We start from the raw sequence: 16,684 nt of genomic DNA, 5'->3' as shown, positions 1-16,684 counted from the left end.
ATCCTAAGCAGCGACTGACAACAGCTGAGCAGGACCTTGATGATCTACCTGGCTCACAAGCCTAACCTGTCTAAAGTCTGCTCAGAAACCTGAGAAAGTGAAGATTATAAAGGATGACAAAAACACATTGCCACATAGCCTGACCTCCCTCCCTCCCACACCCTATCTCTTTTTCCTTCTTCTTATGCTCCTTTGGAAAACAATACCATTCGGACCGCCCCCTCCCTACCTTTCTACCTCGGAAAAAGCAGGTTTATTAATAGTTCATAGCAAGGTGCTTGGGGCAAACTGCACTAGAAGGTTAAGGATGAGGTGAGTTTGCAGTCGGTGCTCAGCAGCCATAGCAGCAGCAGTAGCGGTAGCAGTTTCTTTTTTGGAGAAAGAGCCTCATGGTCATCCCGTGTCCGTATCCATTTCATGACAAATGAAATACCACAGGCCCTCGCCAGAAACAATGGCTTGTTTGGCTGGCTGGAGGCTGTGGTTGTGGAACGGTGTGTGTGTGTGTGGTGGCGGTTGGGGGTAGCGGGGATGGGTGAAGGGGGGATTGGAATAAGATTGGCTTCCAACCCTTGCAGCTGTCCCGGTTGTCACTCCTTGTCTTAAGGCTCACTCCTGGCTCAACGCTCCTGCCCATGGATCAAGGGGATGTGTGTTGGCGCATGCGTGTGTGTGTGTGTGTGTGTGTGTGTGTGGGTGTGTATGTGCATGCATCCCGAACCCCAAGAGATACTGCATGTCGATTCTCAGTACTGAAAAATGGCTCCAGACACAAAAGGCAAGTTGTACGGTGTTAAGACCCCTTCGGTATGGAGCAGACCCCAGGCATGAGGTCATCAGCCTTGCTTTAGCAGCCTTTGTCCTACTGCTTGATTGACAGGAGGGGTGGCTATCAAAGACAATTGTGGGATCAGTTACAGCTATGGGTGTCGCTCAAGATACAGCAGATCTCAAGTCAAAACACTTGTGAATGTAGTTTAGAAACGTAAAACTAGAACCACGTAGACTGTGTGCAAATGCGCTGCGATGTTCAAGCGTGATAATGGTTTCGCACCTCAGCCCTGGTGGGCTCACCTTAATGTCAATTATAAAGTCTGTGAATCTTTTAATCTGCGTTGATAACAGGTGATGAACTTTAATACGCAGCTAAAATTCCACAAGCAAGCCTATGTGTGTATTACAAAGAATAAGACAAATCTTCCCCCCACCCTTTCTCTCTCTCTCGCTCTCTCTCTCTCTCACCCTTATGTCTCAGAGATTAGCCTTTGCTCAAACACCTCCTGTTCATCTAAGTAATTAAAACATTAGAATTACTGGATTATAAACTGCTTTCCATTTAATCCAGCACTCGATGCTCCCATCATCTTGCCAAATGGGTCAAAAGGAAATATAATGGGGCTCTGTGATTTCTGTTTCAGGGATCTGGAAGAGGCAAAGGATGCCAATAATGGCTATTAAAAGAGATGTGTGTTTGTGTGTGTATGAGGGAGTGATGGAGAGAGAGACAGAGCGAGTGAGAGAGAGAGAGAGAGAGAGCGAGAGATCCCAGACTGGCTTTGCCCCGAGTGCCATCTGTCTTGGACCCACTAGACCCAGTTTAGCCTGGAAGAAGCCAAACCAGTTCAGCTTCTATCTCTGCCCCCAATGCACAGTTATGTACACACAAAGACGCTCCCTGTGAACGTATCCTCTTTAAGTGATTAAAGAGCTTCTTAATGAAGAAAAACATATAAAAGGGAGTCTTTCATCGTTATTTGAGAACTCTACCGAGGTTGGGTGTTTGTGTTTGCGTGCTTCATAAAACCTGTTAACAGGTGTTTGCCCTTGGGACACCCACCTCATCCTCAAGGCCTTAGTGGGTGTCTTCAGTGGGCTGGTATGTTTTATAAAAATTTCTTTCTTTTTCTTTTCAACTGGCTACTTTTAGCACATGTTCTCACATGTGCACACATTCACAAACATTCACTTTTCTTTCAGTTTTCAGGGAAGTCCCTCCCTTCTCACTTCGCCCCCTGTGACATTTCTTGGCAGCTAAAATGAAGGGGTGCTGCGGGGATTCACAGTTGCTGTCTTCTCACCTACACTGTCTATACTAATTTGGATGATCAGTATGTGCTTGGCATGTTTTCTGTGCGTGCATGTCTCTGAGTTTACGTCCCATATCTTTGTGCAGCCTTTTTATTTATTTATTTTTATTCTGTGGGTATGGAAGCACGCGCGTAGTGTCCTCCGCAGCATGTTTTCTGTCGGTGGGTGTGTGTTTTGTGCGCTCGTTCTTGATGGTTTGTGTTTGTGCTCCTCGCAACAAGAGGTCCAAGTTGACACAGTGACAGTTCCTCGCAGAGCGACAGTGGGGCCCTGCCATCCAACAACAGAGGCTTTGTCGCTTTGCTCCTCTTGGCTTGTTACGGACTTCCTTCTTTCTCTCTTTCTGTCGCTTTCTCTCCCTTTTTTATTGAGCCCATTTTCTTGTCTGAAGTCTTAATTTGGGGCGCTGGCCAGTGGGGAGAGGGAAGAGAGGGTAACCGAGGGAGGGAAGAACAGGGGGAGAGAGAGAGAGAGGAGAGGAAGTGCAGAGTGGTGATAGCTGCAGATGGACGGCCCTTTGTTCCTTCTTTCCCAGGCTCCTCTCTTGAGCCTCCGAGGCTCCAGTTGCGTTCAAGCCTTCCAGGGAGAGAGCGAAAGAGAAAGAGAGAGAGACTGGGAGGAAAAAGAGGCCACAATGAGCTGCCCAACTGGAATCTTCCAATTGCACAAACGAATTTGCACACATGGAGGAAAAATGAAAGCAGAAGAATTGAAGAAATAAGTGAATGAAGAATAAACAGAAGCGCGCAAATAGGGACAAGCTAGGACATGTTTAAAAAAAATCAGTGAGTCTAAACTGTGCATACCAACCACTAGGTGTCCCCATCACTGGTGCCAAATGTGGGCAGCCCAGAGTTAATCCCAGATTCTGCCAGTGGCTCTGGAGCAGACCGGTGTGCTGCTCCATCGACAACAGCTGAAATCCAGTGTTAAATCACCAACACATGCAGAATGAATCCATCAATCTGTGCGCTGCGGAAATCGTTTTTCATGGTTTCAGATTAAACCCGAATTATTTTTTCTGTTTAATTATAGGTCCAATAATCAAATAAAAGCACAGATGAGCAAGAAAAGGTGATGCACAAATGCGGGCAAATGTCCATTATCTGTATAAAGACGGAATTATTCTACGATTCGGGCTTTTAGCCCGCAGTCATTTTGCAGGAGTAGGTGTCAAAATGTTTCAAAGAGTGGACAGCTCATTTGGTCATTAGTAGGAGGATCGCACAGAGAAGAAATCGAAATGAAATCCTAAGTCCTTGTGTTTCTTCATCACAAAGGTTCCCCAGTATGGGGAATTACGTCAGCTCTTGTGTGTGGTAATATTTACTAAAAGTTCTTCTATTTGTTGTTGGGTCGGCGTGCTGTAAATCCCTCGCTGCCACCGAGCTGTAAAACACACTTTTAGACTAAATGCATGATGAAAGCTTAAAGGAAGCCTTTCCAGCTTAAAACAACACTCTTAACCAAATGGAAAATGTTCTTGAACCTGAGTGTGTGTGATAACAAGTGATCACGAAGGGAGGAGGGACTTGGATAGGGACCTTGGGGACGGTGTCAACGTTTTGTGTGCCGGAGCAGGGACAAACATTGGACAAACATTGGGAAAGGCTGGCAGCCTTTGAGATAGTGGGCCGTTGATCTAAGACTGAGGAGCTAAAGTCCACTATCTCCTGTGTGATACGGCAGCCAAGGTCTTGCTGACACACAGAACAAACATGGATACCTGAAGACAATGACCTTTGAACCCTCAGCAGGGTCAGTGGAAAAAACAGGAAGCAGGGAAAGTGACTCCAGTGGCTTCCTCTCTGCAGGCCAAGAATGAATCAGGTGGAATGATTGTAAGTACACGGGTCACTGTACATAAACCATGCGCGCACACATACACACACAGGTGCACACACAATGTTCAAGAGTAGGAAGCACAGATGTGGTGTGTGTGCATGTGCCTGCGTGCGAGCTTGTGTGTGTGCGCGGTGGAGGAAGCGAGAGAGTGAGTCTTCAGATGTAGCGACAGATGGTATTTGATTACAGAGCAGACGGTCGGTGTTGTACAAAGATGCTGTCTCAGCCCAACCTAAGGAGCTGTAGCCTCCGGTTAAGGCGAGCGCAGGGAGGCAGGCAGAGGACGAGAGGGAAAAAAAGAACACGAGAGAGAGGGAGAGAGAAAAGAATAAAAGCAAGCAAGCAAGAAAGACACAAAGAAGCAACTCCAAAAATGAGCATCAAAGCAAAAAGAGTGAAAAGCAGTCAGGCAAGAACAAAGGAAGAAAAGGAACAGCAACGGGCAGGCGTGGTGGAGAGTACAACCGAGGTCCCCATAAGAAAAAAGCAAAATGATACAGAGAGAACGAACCGTGCCTTAAAAAAAAAAAATAGTCCCACGTTCTTCGTAAGTGATTCCTAAACTCACAAGCACATATTTTTAGAAAACTGACAAATAGGGAAAATATAACGGGATGAGTCATGCATCTTCTTTTAAAATGATTTTTGATCAGCGTCTCTTTTTTGTGGCCAATCGTTATTGTAATTTGAAGAAACACGCACACACACACGATTTATTGGTTAAAACTGCAATGATTACATGGATAATTGCCTGATGGACAAATAATGAACATTAATGATGACACATTTTTGAATAAAAACACACACAAGGCATTGATGCGTCGCTTCTTCATTTCTTTTGGATTGTTAGCCGATCAGTAGAAATGCAACTGCTTCACAGCATTTCTCACTACTAAAAAAAAGCGTGACAGAGACAATATCCACAGATTAATAATGAAAACGACGACTCCTCAGCTTCAGTTGTGAATTCACTTTCAAGAGGTTTGTCTCTTTGCTCGGTCCTCAGACTGTTTTCTAAACATTTATAATCCCCCTTTTCCCACTTTACAAAGTCTTTCATAAATCCTTTAATTATTTCCTGCAACCCTTTTTTCTAATGAGGAGAATACTTCACTGTGTGTATGTGCCCGTGCTCGATTGTTGCATTTAGCCTGATGAGGCAGCACCTGCAGTTGTCTCCGGAGCCTGTAGAGAAACTATGATGGGAGGACGGTTCTCTGCAGCCAAACTCCTAATTAATGATCACTCTGCGAGCAGGACAGCTCTGATTCACTCAAACAGGACAGAATAAATTGCACTGTAGCCAGTGATCCTTTGATAACCAAAAAACCTGGGAAGCAAGGTAGTAAATTTCAAGCGAACACCATTCACCATTAAATTACAGTAAAGTACTGACAGATTTCCCAGCATGAAATGGTGTACCTTCGATAATCCATAACATTTTTTTACTCTAAAAAAGATTTGACTGTTATCATACCTTTATTCTTCTATTCTTCTATTATTTTTTGTGTTTCTTGACAAGATATCCCCTTTGTTGCAGTTTTCCTATCCCTTTTATCATGTGGTTAAAGGAATTTGTTACATTCAAATTTTAAAAGCTACCCTGAAGCTGATTAGTCATTACAGAACTCTCAACTATGGCCATTACTAGCTGAACCCTATTGCTTTTTGGCCACAGAAACCCAATAAACTGCTTTACACACCCATCAGCTTATACAGAAACTAACTGAAATTACCACAGCACTTCTAAATTGATCATCTGATTATTTCAATTTCCATGATTCTTTTTTTTAATGCTTGCTAGCGGAACAAAATAGATTTCTGCTAGTATGTTTTTCACTGAAAGCACCAGCTTTTACAGCATTCATGTATATTTAGAAGTATAGATATCTTTATAAAGTCAGATTTTTTTCCCCCCATGCTTTAAACACGAACACAGAAAACAAACCACAAACAGCTGCCACTTTTCACTCTCTTTTTCATTTTTATTTCAATTTTTTATTCATTTTGCACAAGCTTGCATATATACTGCACATACATTCAGTTCATAGAGGGTGAAGGCACGAAAGGCAATTTGACTACTGGTTGTTTTTGGGCTGGGCCAAAGCAATACAAGGGAAAAAATCTCAAGAGAAAATACAAAACTGCTTCAAACTAGTTTCAGCTTTCAAGTCCACCCTCTGCCTCGTCAAATCCAGTTTTTTTGTTTGTTTTAACCATCCAGTTTCACGTAGCTGCCAAGATCCCCACTCATCTTTTCTGTCAATTTAACTTTTTGAAATTGTAAATTCGTTAAAGTGTAAAATCTTTTAAGTTGGTTCTACTTATTCAAATGCAGTACAGCCTTCCCTGTTTGAAAAAACAAAATGAAACAACATCAAATAAATTAGGATAAATTAAACCAATAAATTACACAAAATCTGCAAGACAAATAGACACCGATAACAGGAAAAAAAAAAAAAAAAAGCAGCCATGTCATGAGTTTTATTTTTACAACCTGTGTAACTATTCAGACTGTATCCGAAAAACATGGCTGTTCCAGTTGGAATTACTGCACTAGAATTGAATAATAATGTCATACAAAAAGCATCAACAAAACATTATTTACATAACATATTGCTAAAGTTATACAAAGGCAGTATTTATCACTGTAAGTCCACGTCATTGATATTTACAATAAAAGAGGAGCAATGTGATAATAATAAAAAAGGAATTACTACTGAAAGCATCGAGAAACAAAAACCTCTTTCAAACAGGTCAGAAAACAGATCAGAGGAAATTATCGCAACACACACACACATGCGCACACACCAAACACATGTTGCCAACGCTTAATGAGAGTCATTTACATGTCAGGATGGTACTCCCAGGGGTGGGGGAGGGGCCACAGTGTTGAGAATTGTGTCACACACTGGTTCACAGGTTCTCATAATCGGTCTTTTCTCTCACGCAGACACACGCAGTCATATACAGTGCACACACACACATGCAAACGTACTGCAAAGCATACAGAAATTCCACAAAATTCCAAACTTTCATCAACTTTTAAACCCAGTGAAAAGGGGGTACAAATCGCTGTTTTTTCCCCTTCAATCTGCAGTCTGTTTTTTTCCCCCCTTTAATCTGTCACTGTACAGTGTTCCCCATCCATGGATGGCACTAGTCTTCTGATGACAATGAGTTCCTGTCTGCCTCTTGGGTCAAATCTAGAGCTACGTTGGCGGAAATCTGCCCTTGTTTTTTTGGATGACACAAAGAGCACAGGCTGCCAACGGGCCGCGCTGTGACATCACCGTTACCCCACCGCTCGTCTGATGCATCGTTCTGTTCGGAAAATTAAAGAAATGAATGCTGGTGCAACTTCAAGGGCACTGCCGATGGGAAACCGTTTCCCGTTAAAGGCATGGCAGAGGGAGGGGGGGAACAAACAAACAAAAAAAATACCCCACTCCTCTGTGGATATTTCAGAAGAGTGCTTATGAGTCCAGTTGGAGAGTGGGTGAAGTCTCTTTTTTTTCCTTTTTTAACCACTCACCCCTCTCTAGCACTCTGAGTGATAATAGAAAAAAAACTCTGTACAGCTATTCTTTGTTTCATCCTGACAGTATTTACAGCAGCAACAACAATATTTCATACTCTGAAAAGGTATTCCAAGTTTATTTTTCTTTTCTTTTTTTGATCTCCAGAAGACAGCCATTCAGCACAATACAAAAAAAGGTAAAGAAACCAAAAGGAAAAACTGGTCACAAAACCTGCAAAAAACCTACTACTATTGCTCCTAATCTACCAACAACTCATTCAGAATACAGATTGCAACAAAACTGTCACTAAAAATACCCTCAAGATTTCTTTTATGAAACAGTTTCTAACAGTGCCTTTCAAAGAACTTCCACTATATATTTTTTCCCATAGATTTATACTTTACAATTATAAAAAAAAAGCTATATATGCATTTCAATAATGTTATCCTAAAAATTAAATGACCCCAGAAAACGAAACCTGACAAAAATATTCTCAACGCGGCGTTAAGGTCTTGCTAATCCTTATTTTATTTATTTATTCTTTTTTTTTTCCTTTTTTCTTTTTTGCACACAAGTTCTTCATTATCCTGAATTAATCTTTTTAGACGCAGGAACTCTTTAAGTTTAGGGTGGAGTTGCAGGAAGGGAGAGGGCGTGGAACGATAATAATCTGCGCATCAGATAAAAGTGTCCTTTCCTTTCTTTATCCTTTGTCTGTGGTGCTTTAGAGCCCTTGGCTGGTGCTTTGAGACTGAGACATGCAGGGCCTAGCCCATCCTTCAGTGAGAAATGTGCGCCGCTCGCTCTCTCAGGGCTCCGGATCTTAAGAAGAACACTGTCCGGGGAGGAGAAGGGGGACATAATGAAGGGAGTAGCTCTCTGTCTTTCTCTGCCTTCTTTTGTCAGGCCTTTTGTCTCGCTTAGACAAGTCAGCAGGTTAAGCAACCTGCCCCTTTTGATCTTTTGTGCCGCACACACAGACACACTATAAGCCAATGTCGCAAGGTGAGATCACCAGCTAGCTCGCACGCACCAAGCAAAATATCAAAGTCCACTCATTGCTTCAAACTTACCTCTTCAAAAAGGGCATCTAATACTTACTAACTGCTTCGTAAAATCTTAACAGCCTGAGAGGATGGGTGAAAGTAAAAAACAAATCAAAAACAGTACATATAGAAGTTCAGCTCAAGTGAAAAAATTTGGGATTAGAACCTCAGGTAAAAGTGAAAGGAATGCCGTTTAACAAACTGGGCACAGTGGCTTGAACAGAGACACACTTTGGGTCTTAAAAGCTGCCGGTGTGGGACGGCAGGACAGAGCAGAGGGCTTCAGGTGCATGTTGCTCCTTGCTCTGCGCCTTTGTCCCTGGTCTTTGTAGTGCTGAGAGCTTCTCCGTCTACCCCCTGGGGGAAGAGTGCTCACCTCTAACCTCATATTGTTGCACTGAGAGAGAAGCTAAATCACTCAGCAGCAGGTGAACATAGAGGGAAGGAGCATTGTCAGTGTGTGTGTGTGTGTGTGTGTGTGTGTGTGTTGTCGTCGTCAGGGTAAGTTCTACTTGAGGCAGAATTAATAAACGGCTGTTTATCAGCCTCAATAGATTCCTTTTATCTTCACGTTTGTTCAGTTAACAAACCGGTACTTCAGGTTTTGATATATTCAAGTATCGACTGCTATTAAAGTAACTTCATAATGCCATTTACACCATATATAAGCTAACCACATTAAGAGCCAGCAGTGTAAATATGTTAACTTCTTTCACGTGAGCTGTTTAGTGCTATAAAAATTAAAAAAAAAAAAAAAAAATCTAACTCGCACTTATTATGTATGTTCACTAATTCGGAACACAGACGTAGAAAAATATTGTGTTATTAGATGAAGAAGTGCTCTTTAAGGGGGAGCGGATTAGTTTTCAAAGGTGGAACGACTACAAAAAAATTTTAGTTTTTTTTATGGAACAGCTATAATAAATCAAGAAAACACACTTTTTCCAAATACTTCTTATTTACTTCATGTTTCTTTAGCCTATGTTGGTTATTTTTAGCATCATTACTGGACCGATCCTGTGCAGGATGAGCTTGTCACTACAGGTGAATAGAGAAGCCCACTCTAATAAATTCCCTGGAATAAATTCCAAATCCAGCAAAGTTGCCCCAGCAACCAAACAGCGAAACAAACAAAACAAAACCAAAGTCCACTTCAGTGATGAACAAACTGAGGGAAGTGAGTAAGGAGAAGGAAAATGGGGAATGAGGGAGGTGGAGGAGGAGGAGGGGGGAAATACTTCAGAATCTAAAAATCTTTTGGAATAATATTAATAGCAATAATTTATTTCTTTCAGCAACGGCATCAAGGGACAAACAAATCTTGAAGTGCCAATCTTCAGCAAGCAGTAGTGACAAATAATAATCATAAACAACAACAATAAGAATAGTAATCAAAATAATAATGTACACCCAATAAACACAATGCCCCTATTTGCAGGGAAAACACACTTCAAAAAAAAAAAAAAAATGGTAGAGCTCAGTAGCTATTTGAAACTGGTCCAAGTCTCACAGACCAGTACCAAAAGTCCAGTTTTAGTCCAGTCAACAACCTCACTAGGCCTTGCTTTTTGTGTGCATGTGTGCATGTGCCTGTCCTGTTAGGGACATCTTCAATAGCACAGTCTATTAGGCACCCACTTTGTATTAGGGAAGGAGGGGGTTAGGGTGGGGCAGTTCACATGGATACCCCCTGAATTGGAGGGGCCTCCGTGGGTGCCACGAGTCAAGTCTTCAGGGAACCCAGCCTATGTTCTTAGCAGTATAAATGGGAACTCAGGAACTCTTTCCACACATGGAGGGCGCCGTTAGTGTTGATCACAGAACAGGCCAAACAGAGTGTTCACACGGTCCAAGAAAATAAAAATAAAAACACCCAATAAGATCAGAGCCTCTTCAATTCAGAGTCATAGAAAAACAAAACATATAATAACCAGCATAATATAAGAACAAGAACACAATAGCTAGGTCATTTAGGAACTGCCACAAGGGGCTTTAGATTGGGAATGCTACTCCATAACTTTCATACATTCAAAAAAAAAATAAAAATAAAAACAAACAAACAAGAAAAAAACAGGAAATCAAAAGTAAAGTTGAAGAAAAGGGAAAAAAACAAATCATAATATAATTTTGAAATTCTATGAAATCAGAAAAACAAAGAAAGCGCAAAGCGGTAAGCAAGGAGGAAGAGGAGGAGGAGGTGAAATTTACTCATGTAGAAGCTCTTGGAGACAGTTTGGGGACTTAAAGATCTCTGGGACCTCGCTGTCCAGTTTGCAGATGACCTTGTAGATGGCCTTCTTCCAGGACGGGTCCACGTCTTTGCCGGCCACGATGGCATTGAAGAACTCTCGCAGTGTGATTTCTGCCACCTCCAGGAAACGATCAGGGACCTTCGCGAACACAGAAAGGAAGGAATGAGCAATTGTGTAAACAGATGTGAGGAGTACACAGGCAGTGAAGGAAATCCTATTTTCAGGTATGTTAAGTCTCACTGCAAAGTTTGCGTCCTTTATGTCACCGGACACAAAAGCACCGTTGTAGTGGTTTGATTTTAAGGCACTTCGTTATAATGCAAACCTAAAAGTGTTTCGACCACTGAATACTGAGGAAAATGGGAACGAAACTTGAGCGACTGCCAAAACCCAAACCAACTTTCCCAAACAGCAACAGTCTTCGCCCCCCAGTTGTAGAATATGTTCATATTTTCAAAGTGGATGTAAAACCATAAATCTCCTGTCTCTTGAGTCGCTACTTCCTTAAATGCCGGTTGAGGTGTTGGCCTGAGAAAAGTCACTTCTTGCGAATTCTCAGGTTTGTCACACCTCCCACTTCACCCCACCTTCCACCAGCAGCGTGGCGGGCGTGACATGTTTATGAGTCCCACTGTAAATCTGCGACCAAACAAGAGAGCGGAGCTGAAGAGCGACAGAGAGGTGCTGGCGAAAGAGGAAGTACTAAATGCTTTGGGAACGGGGAGACACGCTGCCTCTTTAGTGTCCCTGACAGCAGCGCTCACCGACACCATGGAGATGATTAGTCTGGCAAAGATCTGTGACACCTTCCCCCAAGCCAACACTCTGTCACACACAGACACACACGCTTATGCTGGTGTGAGCACACACACCAGCGGACACACCTCCTTGTGCCAAGGAGATGACACATCCTGTACTGTGACAGAGCTCTACATAATGCTCGCTGCACGCACGCACGCACACATACACACTCACGCACCGGGTACCCTGGTGTATTTGGCTGAGTCTCTTTCCTCGACTCAGAGCTCCAGGGCGACGCAGCCTTCAGGGGTCACCTGCTTGGATAATGCTGACTGTCTGCCTGCCCGCCTCCCTCGATGCTCACACACACAAACACATATTGTCTCACACACATACAGCAGCAGCCTGCCCAAATGCCTGACAGTGCGCACTCCACTCCTCTCCTCCAGTGTCCTGCAGATACTCATCAGGAGTGTCAGGACACAGCAAGGTTAGTGGCCACTGGAACACACACACCGATGGACAAGGACCCACACACACCAACAGGCCTCTTCAACCACACACACATATGCACTTAAACACACATGGGACAGCTACCAACCCCCCTCGGGGTGATGAATGGAGGCTAAGATGCCTGTGTGTCTGGTTGGTGTGTGTGTGTCTGTCCACTACTCAAGTGAAAAGGTGAGTTGTGAATAAGGAGCTTGTGCACTGTGTGTCTATGTGTGTTTGACGGAGAGAGAGAGAGAGGGAAAGGAAAAAAACGAAAGATAACCCAATTCCCCAAATATTGAATTCCCGTCTGGTGGGATAAAAGTGGATATAATTCATTGTTTGGGCTGCTTGTCGTTCACAGAATACTGGCACAATGACCCCGCTCTGAGGCCAGCTACAGTAAGTGTGTGTGTGTATGCCCGCGTGCACTTTTCCCGAAAGACCTCGCTAACGGGACGGTGCCGCGTAGCGCCCTGGTGTTAGATGCAGGGAGTGCCGCATTACTAAGAATATTCCTGCATGGAATTTCTCCTGACGTTTTGACTATAAAAGGACAGCAAAATGCTGACTGCAAGGAGAAAGCAATGTCAAGGAGAAAAGGGTATTGGTATTTCAGATCCTCTTGACTGAGAGAGTGAGAATGGGAGGGAGGGAGAGATGGTGAGAGAAGGAGGGGCCGAGAAGAGTCTAAGGAGAGAGAGCGGCGCAACAGAACAAGGGAGTTATTCCTGTCCCACAAGCCTTTGTTTTGCGAGTATATGTGAGTTGTGTGTGTGTGTGTGTGTGACTGAGCTTCCTCCTGACCAGCAGTGAGCCTAAACTGTTTGCACCCCCCCTCCACCTTGTCCCATTCTAACCCCCCCAAACCGCCTCACTGCCTCCCTCCCTCTTCATCTTTCTCTGTCTCTCTAGGGTCAGCTGTTGGGCCTTTGTTCCAGAGGCATTGTGGGGGATTATCCAGTGTGGCCGTTCATTCGCTCGGCTGTCCAGTAAATGGGGCCAATCGCGTGGCTCACAATCCTTCATACATATTTCATAGGGGTTTTTAACAACTTCTCAGCAGAGCCCAAAATTAAAGGACAGATGTACAAAGAGAGAGGGAGGAGAGAGGGATGGATGGAAAGAGGCAGCGAAGTGGTGGCGAGGGAAGGATGTGGAGTTGCGTGTGTGTGTGTGTGTGTGTGAGGAGTGACGCCTGGAAAAGGCAAACAAGGTGACTGAGAGTGAATCTATTGCTAAGCAGGCTAAATCTGAAAATGAACCTTTTCTCTTTGACTTTTGGTCCATTTTTCAAAAGTGGAGTAAAAAAGAAAGCTTAAATGTGATGCCTTTAATTTGGACTAGCAAAACAAGGAAGGGGTAAACTTTCTTGTCTTGCTCATGTTGAATTTCGGCTGACATACGCAGCGGCAAAGCATTCAAAAAACAACCAATAAAGAGCTCTCATGAAAATGAATGCTCTCGCCCTGTGTAACACAATATGAAAAGCGGAAGACGGAGTGGGAAAAGGAGTGGAAAGAATCGGCAAAGATGATAAAGCTGCAATACCCTGACATTTACATTGTGCTTGGTGTTAGGGGGCCTTCTAATCAAGGAGAAAGGCAGGGTGGAAGAAAAAGGAAAGTAGGGTTGATAGCATTAAGGCGGTAAATCAGTCTTTTTCAATGGCTGCCCCCTCTCCCCCACAACACTCTCTCCCCATTCTGTCCATCTCTCTCTCACCCGTGACAGGTTGCTTTGAGACAGAAGGATAAGCTCTTTTTCAGAGAGAGGGAATCGGATTTCCTGCTTTTTGATGAGATAATAAAATATGACGGAGGACAATAGGAGCCTGTGGACGGCTTGCTGGGAGCTATTCACTCCAGCAGCAGCCCTCATCTTAAGACTGCTTAGACAAACGTTTAAAAAGGTAGCCAGAGGCCCAAGCCCTCAAAATAAAGGCTACTGTTACACACTCTGCGTGCAAGTCTGTAAGTGTGTGTGTGTGTGTGCGCGCGTGCACGGGCCTGTGTCTTTCGCATGTGTTTCGGTAAAGCCTGAGAAATCTCTTCTCTCTCGGTGACTCAGGGTTGGCTGTTTGTTTGACCAACGTGTTTCTCCCCTTTGCTTTTGGGAACTGTCAGGAGATGTATTGCACCTTCTATTTGCACAGTGTTAGCCAAACAAGACAAGACCCTGGAAGATAAGGCTGTATGTGTGTTTGTGTGTGTGTGTAAGTGTGAGTGAGTGTTCTAGCAAGCTTTTGCCTTGAAGGATGAAATGCAGGGACACAACATAAGCCCTCGCTGCAAGCCAGGTTAATTCCTAACCCCAACTCAGCCTGGGAATACCAACACTTCCCATGCTTTTTTGGTCACTGTGTTTGTGTTTGTGAGACGTGGAATTTATAGATTTTGTAGTGCACTCAATGCCACAGATGGGGGGTTATCTGACTCTGATATGCAATAAGTATTTTTGTGGTACCTGTGTCTTAAGTAATCTAAAGTTTGCACACATTAAAGGGTCTGAAAACAAGAGCTGAAACTGACATTTGAGTGAGTCAAGCCAGAGGTTTGCAAACCTCAAACATGCACTGGCCCATAAGCCTCCCGTGCCTCACATATCTGCTCCAATCAATAATCTACAAAGGCCTTGATAAGCCCTTGGTCCACACTGTTATTTTGGACAAACACAACCCATGTCCCATGTCTCTTCCTACCCCTCACCACGCTTGCCCCCCCAGCCCCCCCTCCGTTAAGACTGTGCCACGGCTGAAGAATCTGACCAATCGGGAAAAGAAAGGGTAAAGTCACAGAAGATCCGTAGTTAAATTTTTTCTTCATTTTCGCAACATTGTCCAAAATACAATTTCATTCTTGACATCTCTCATTGGAGAGGTTTGCACCAGCGTTAGGGAGACTGCTGGGACGGGAAATGGGCCTCAAAGCTGAGCAAACATCAGCCACCCTCACTCCACTGATAGCCTTGAGAACAGGGAGCCTTGAGGGTCTGTCGTGCATACATGTGTGTGTATATCTTGCTGTCTGGTGTGCCTATGTGGACACGAGCATAAGCGTCACATGGGCTTTTCTCAAGGTGCACCTCTGCTGGCAAGTCAAGGGCATGCCAGGGTCAAAGACACTGATGAAGTCGCTCTCCTATCCCATCCACAATGGGAATTTTTCTTTCCTCTCCTCCTGCTGTCCCTTCAGTTTCTAGAACTTGTCAATTGTTTGAAGGCTACAATCGACAAAACGTGGTGTGTACAAAGAATAGCTGCTAACAGCAGGGGAGCTCTGAAATCACAGTTTGTCCCGTGTCTGGAGACTTAAAAATTCATCGACTCAGCTTGCATGGGTGAGAGAAGCCAATCTGGGAGGGGGGTCACTGAGCGCTGTAACAGGGCCTCCTGAGGTCAGGAAGTCAGCTCAGCTTTGAGAGACTGAGAGCGCAGGAGGCAGAAGGGAAAGAAAGGAGCAAGGGAGTCTGGAAGATAGGAACAGGACATCTGGAGAGGAGGAGAAGAGGGGGAGGGAGGGAGAGGAAGAATAGAAGGGTAGGAGGAAGGAGGGTGTTGGGTGGGTGGTGGGCAAACAATAAAGGATGGAGCGCAAGGAGGTGCGGCAAAGGAGGGAGGATAGAAGATGGATGGACGGATAGGAGTAGATGGAATGGAAGGGCAAGTGAAGGAGCAAGATGGCAGGAGACGAAAGAAAAATAATAAACTGCAGATTGGATTGAAGGAGGGAGCGTCTGGCATCAGTGGGGGAAGCATGAGTGTGTGTGTGCGTGTGTGTGTGTGTGTATGTGTGTGTGTAAGATATTGGGGGGTTGCTTTGACACATCTGCAGCTCTGATGCACGCCCTGGTCATTTTGGCATGCGTCCCTTTGCCACGCTTCATTAGTCTCTCTCTCTCTCTCTCTCTCTCTCTCTCTCTCTCTCTCACACACACACACACACACACACACACACACACACACACACACACACACACACACACACACCAACCAAGGGAGACCAAAATGGTCCAGAAATAATGACATAATCAGCAGCTGTGCCACAGAGCAGGCTGCCCCTCACAAGGTGACCAGGGACAGAAGGAGGAGCGAAAGAAGGAGGGAGCAGAGGGGAGAAGAAGAGAGGAAGAGGAGGATGAGGTGGGTGTGCGCTGTTGGAAAAAGCAAGCTAGCACAACAAGATGGTGTGTGTGTGCGTTTGTGTGTGTGTGTGTGTCTGTGTGCGCGAGCAGGTGAAAAAGGAGCAAAGGGATCATGTAGTTCTTTAAGTGATTCCTTGCTACCCCTGTTGCCCCAGGCTCTACACGCAGCTCCGGTCATTTAATCGGAACACAGAATAAATCTGTAAATCACATATATGCACACACACATACATGCAAACACACACACACAGCCTTCACAGTAAAGAAAAGACCTGTCAGAGTGTGTCAAACGGGGGTCCTTAATAGCCCCAAGCTATTCAGCGAGTAGCAGATGATCACACGCTCTATTCTTTTCTTTCTCTAAGTCTTCTCCGTAAGAAAAAAATTAAAAAGTCATGAGACAAGTTTGAACTGGCGCTCCTGGGTTCAGTGAAGGTCTGGGTTGATATCTGAAGGTTGGTTAGAATAAGATCCATTTTGTAGATATGCTTACTCCTGCCAGCAGATACCACCTGGGAACAGTAATCTTGATGCAAGTCTCACTTTGAACAATTAG

General features: G+C 44.2%; 1 protein-coding gene across 5 annotated transcripts in view; it reads right to left on the bottom strand.

Moving 5' to 3' along the window:
* Positions 1-6,205: 6,205 nt before the first annotated feature.
* LOC134643910 (prospero homeobox protein 1-like) overlaps positions 6,206-16,684 on the bottom strand; it is a 32,450-nt gene continuing 21,971 nt past the window's right edge. For all 5 annotated transcript variants that reach the window (XM_063496601.1, XM_063496602.1, XM_063496600.1 and 2 more), the window contains one exon: positions 6,206-10,890. In XM_063496601.1, the coding sequence (XP_063352671.1) occupies positions 10,705-10,890 (186 nt within the window). In that variant the 3' untranslated portion in view covers positions 6,206-10,704. The remainder of the gene's footprint in view (positions 10,891-16,684) is intronic.

The sequence above is a fragment of the Pelmatolapia mariae genome, linkage group LG15, assembly GCF_036321145.2.
Source record: "Pelmatolapia mariae isolate MD_Pm_ZW linkage group LG15, Pm_UMD_F_2, whole genome shotgun sequence".
Taxonomy (NCBI): domain Eukaryota; kingdom Metazoa; phylum Chordata; class Actinopteri; order Cichliformes; family Cichlidae; genus Pelmatolapia; species Pelmatolapia mariae.
The sequence above is the reverse complement of the archived record's forward strand: the minus strand, read 5'-3'. Positions and strand labels throughout refer to the sequence as shown.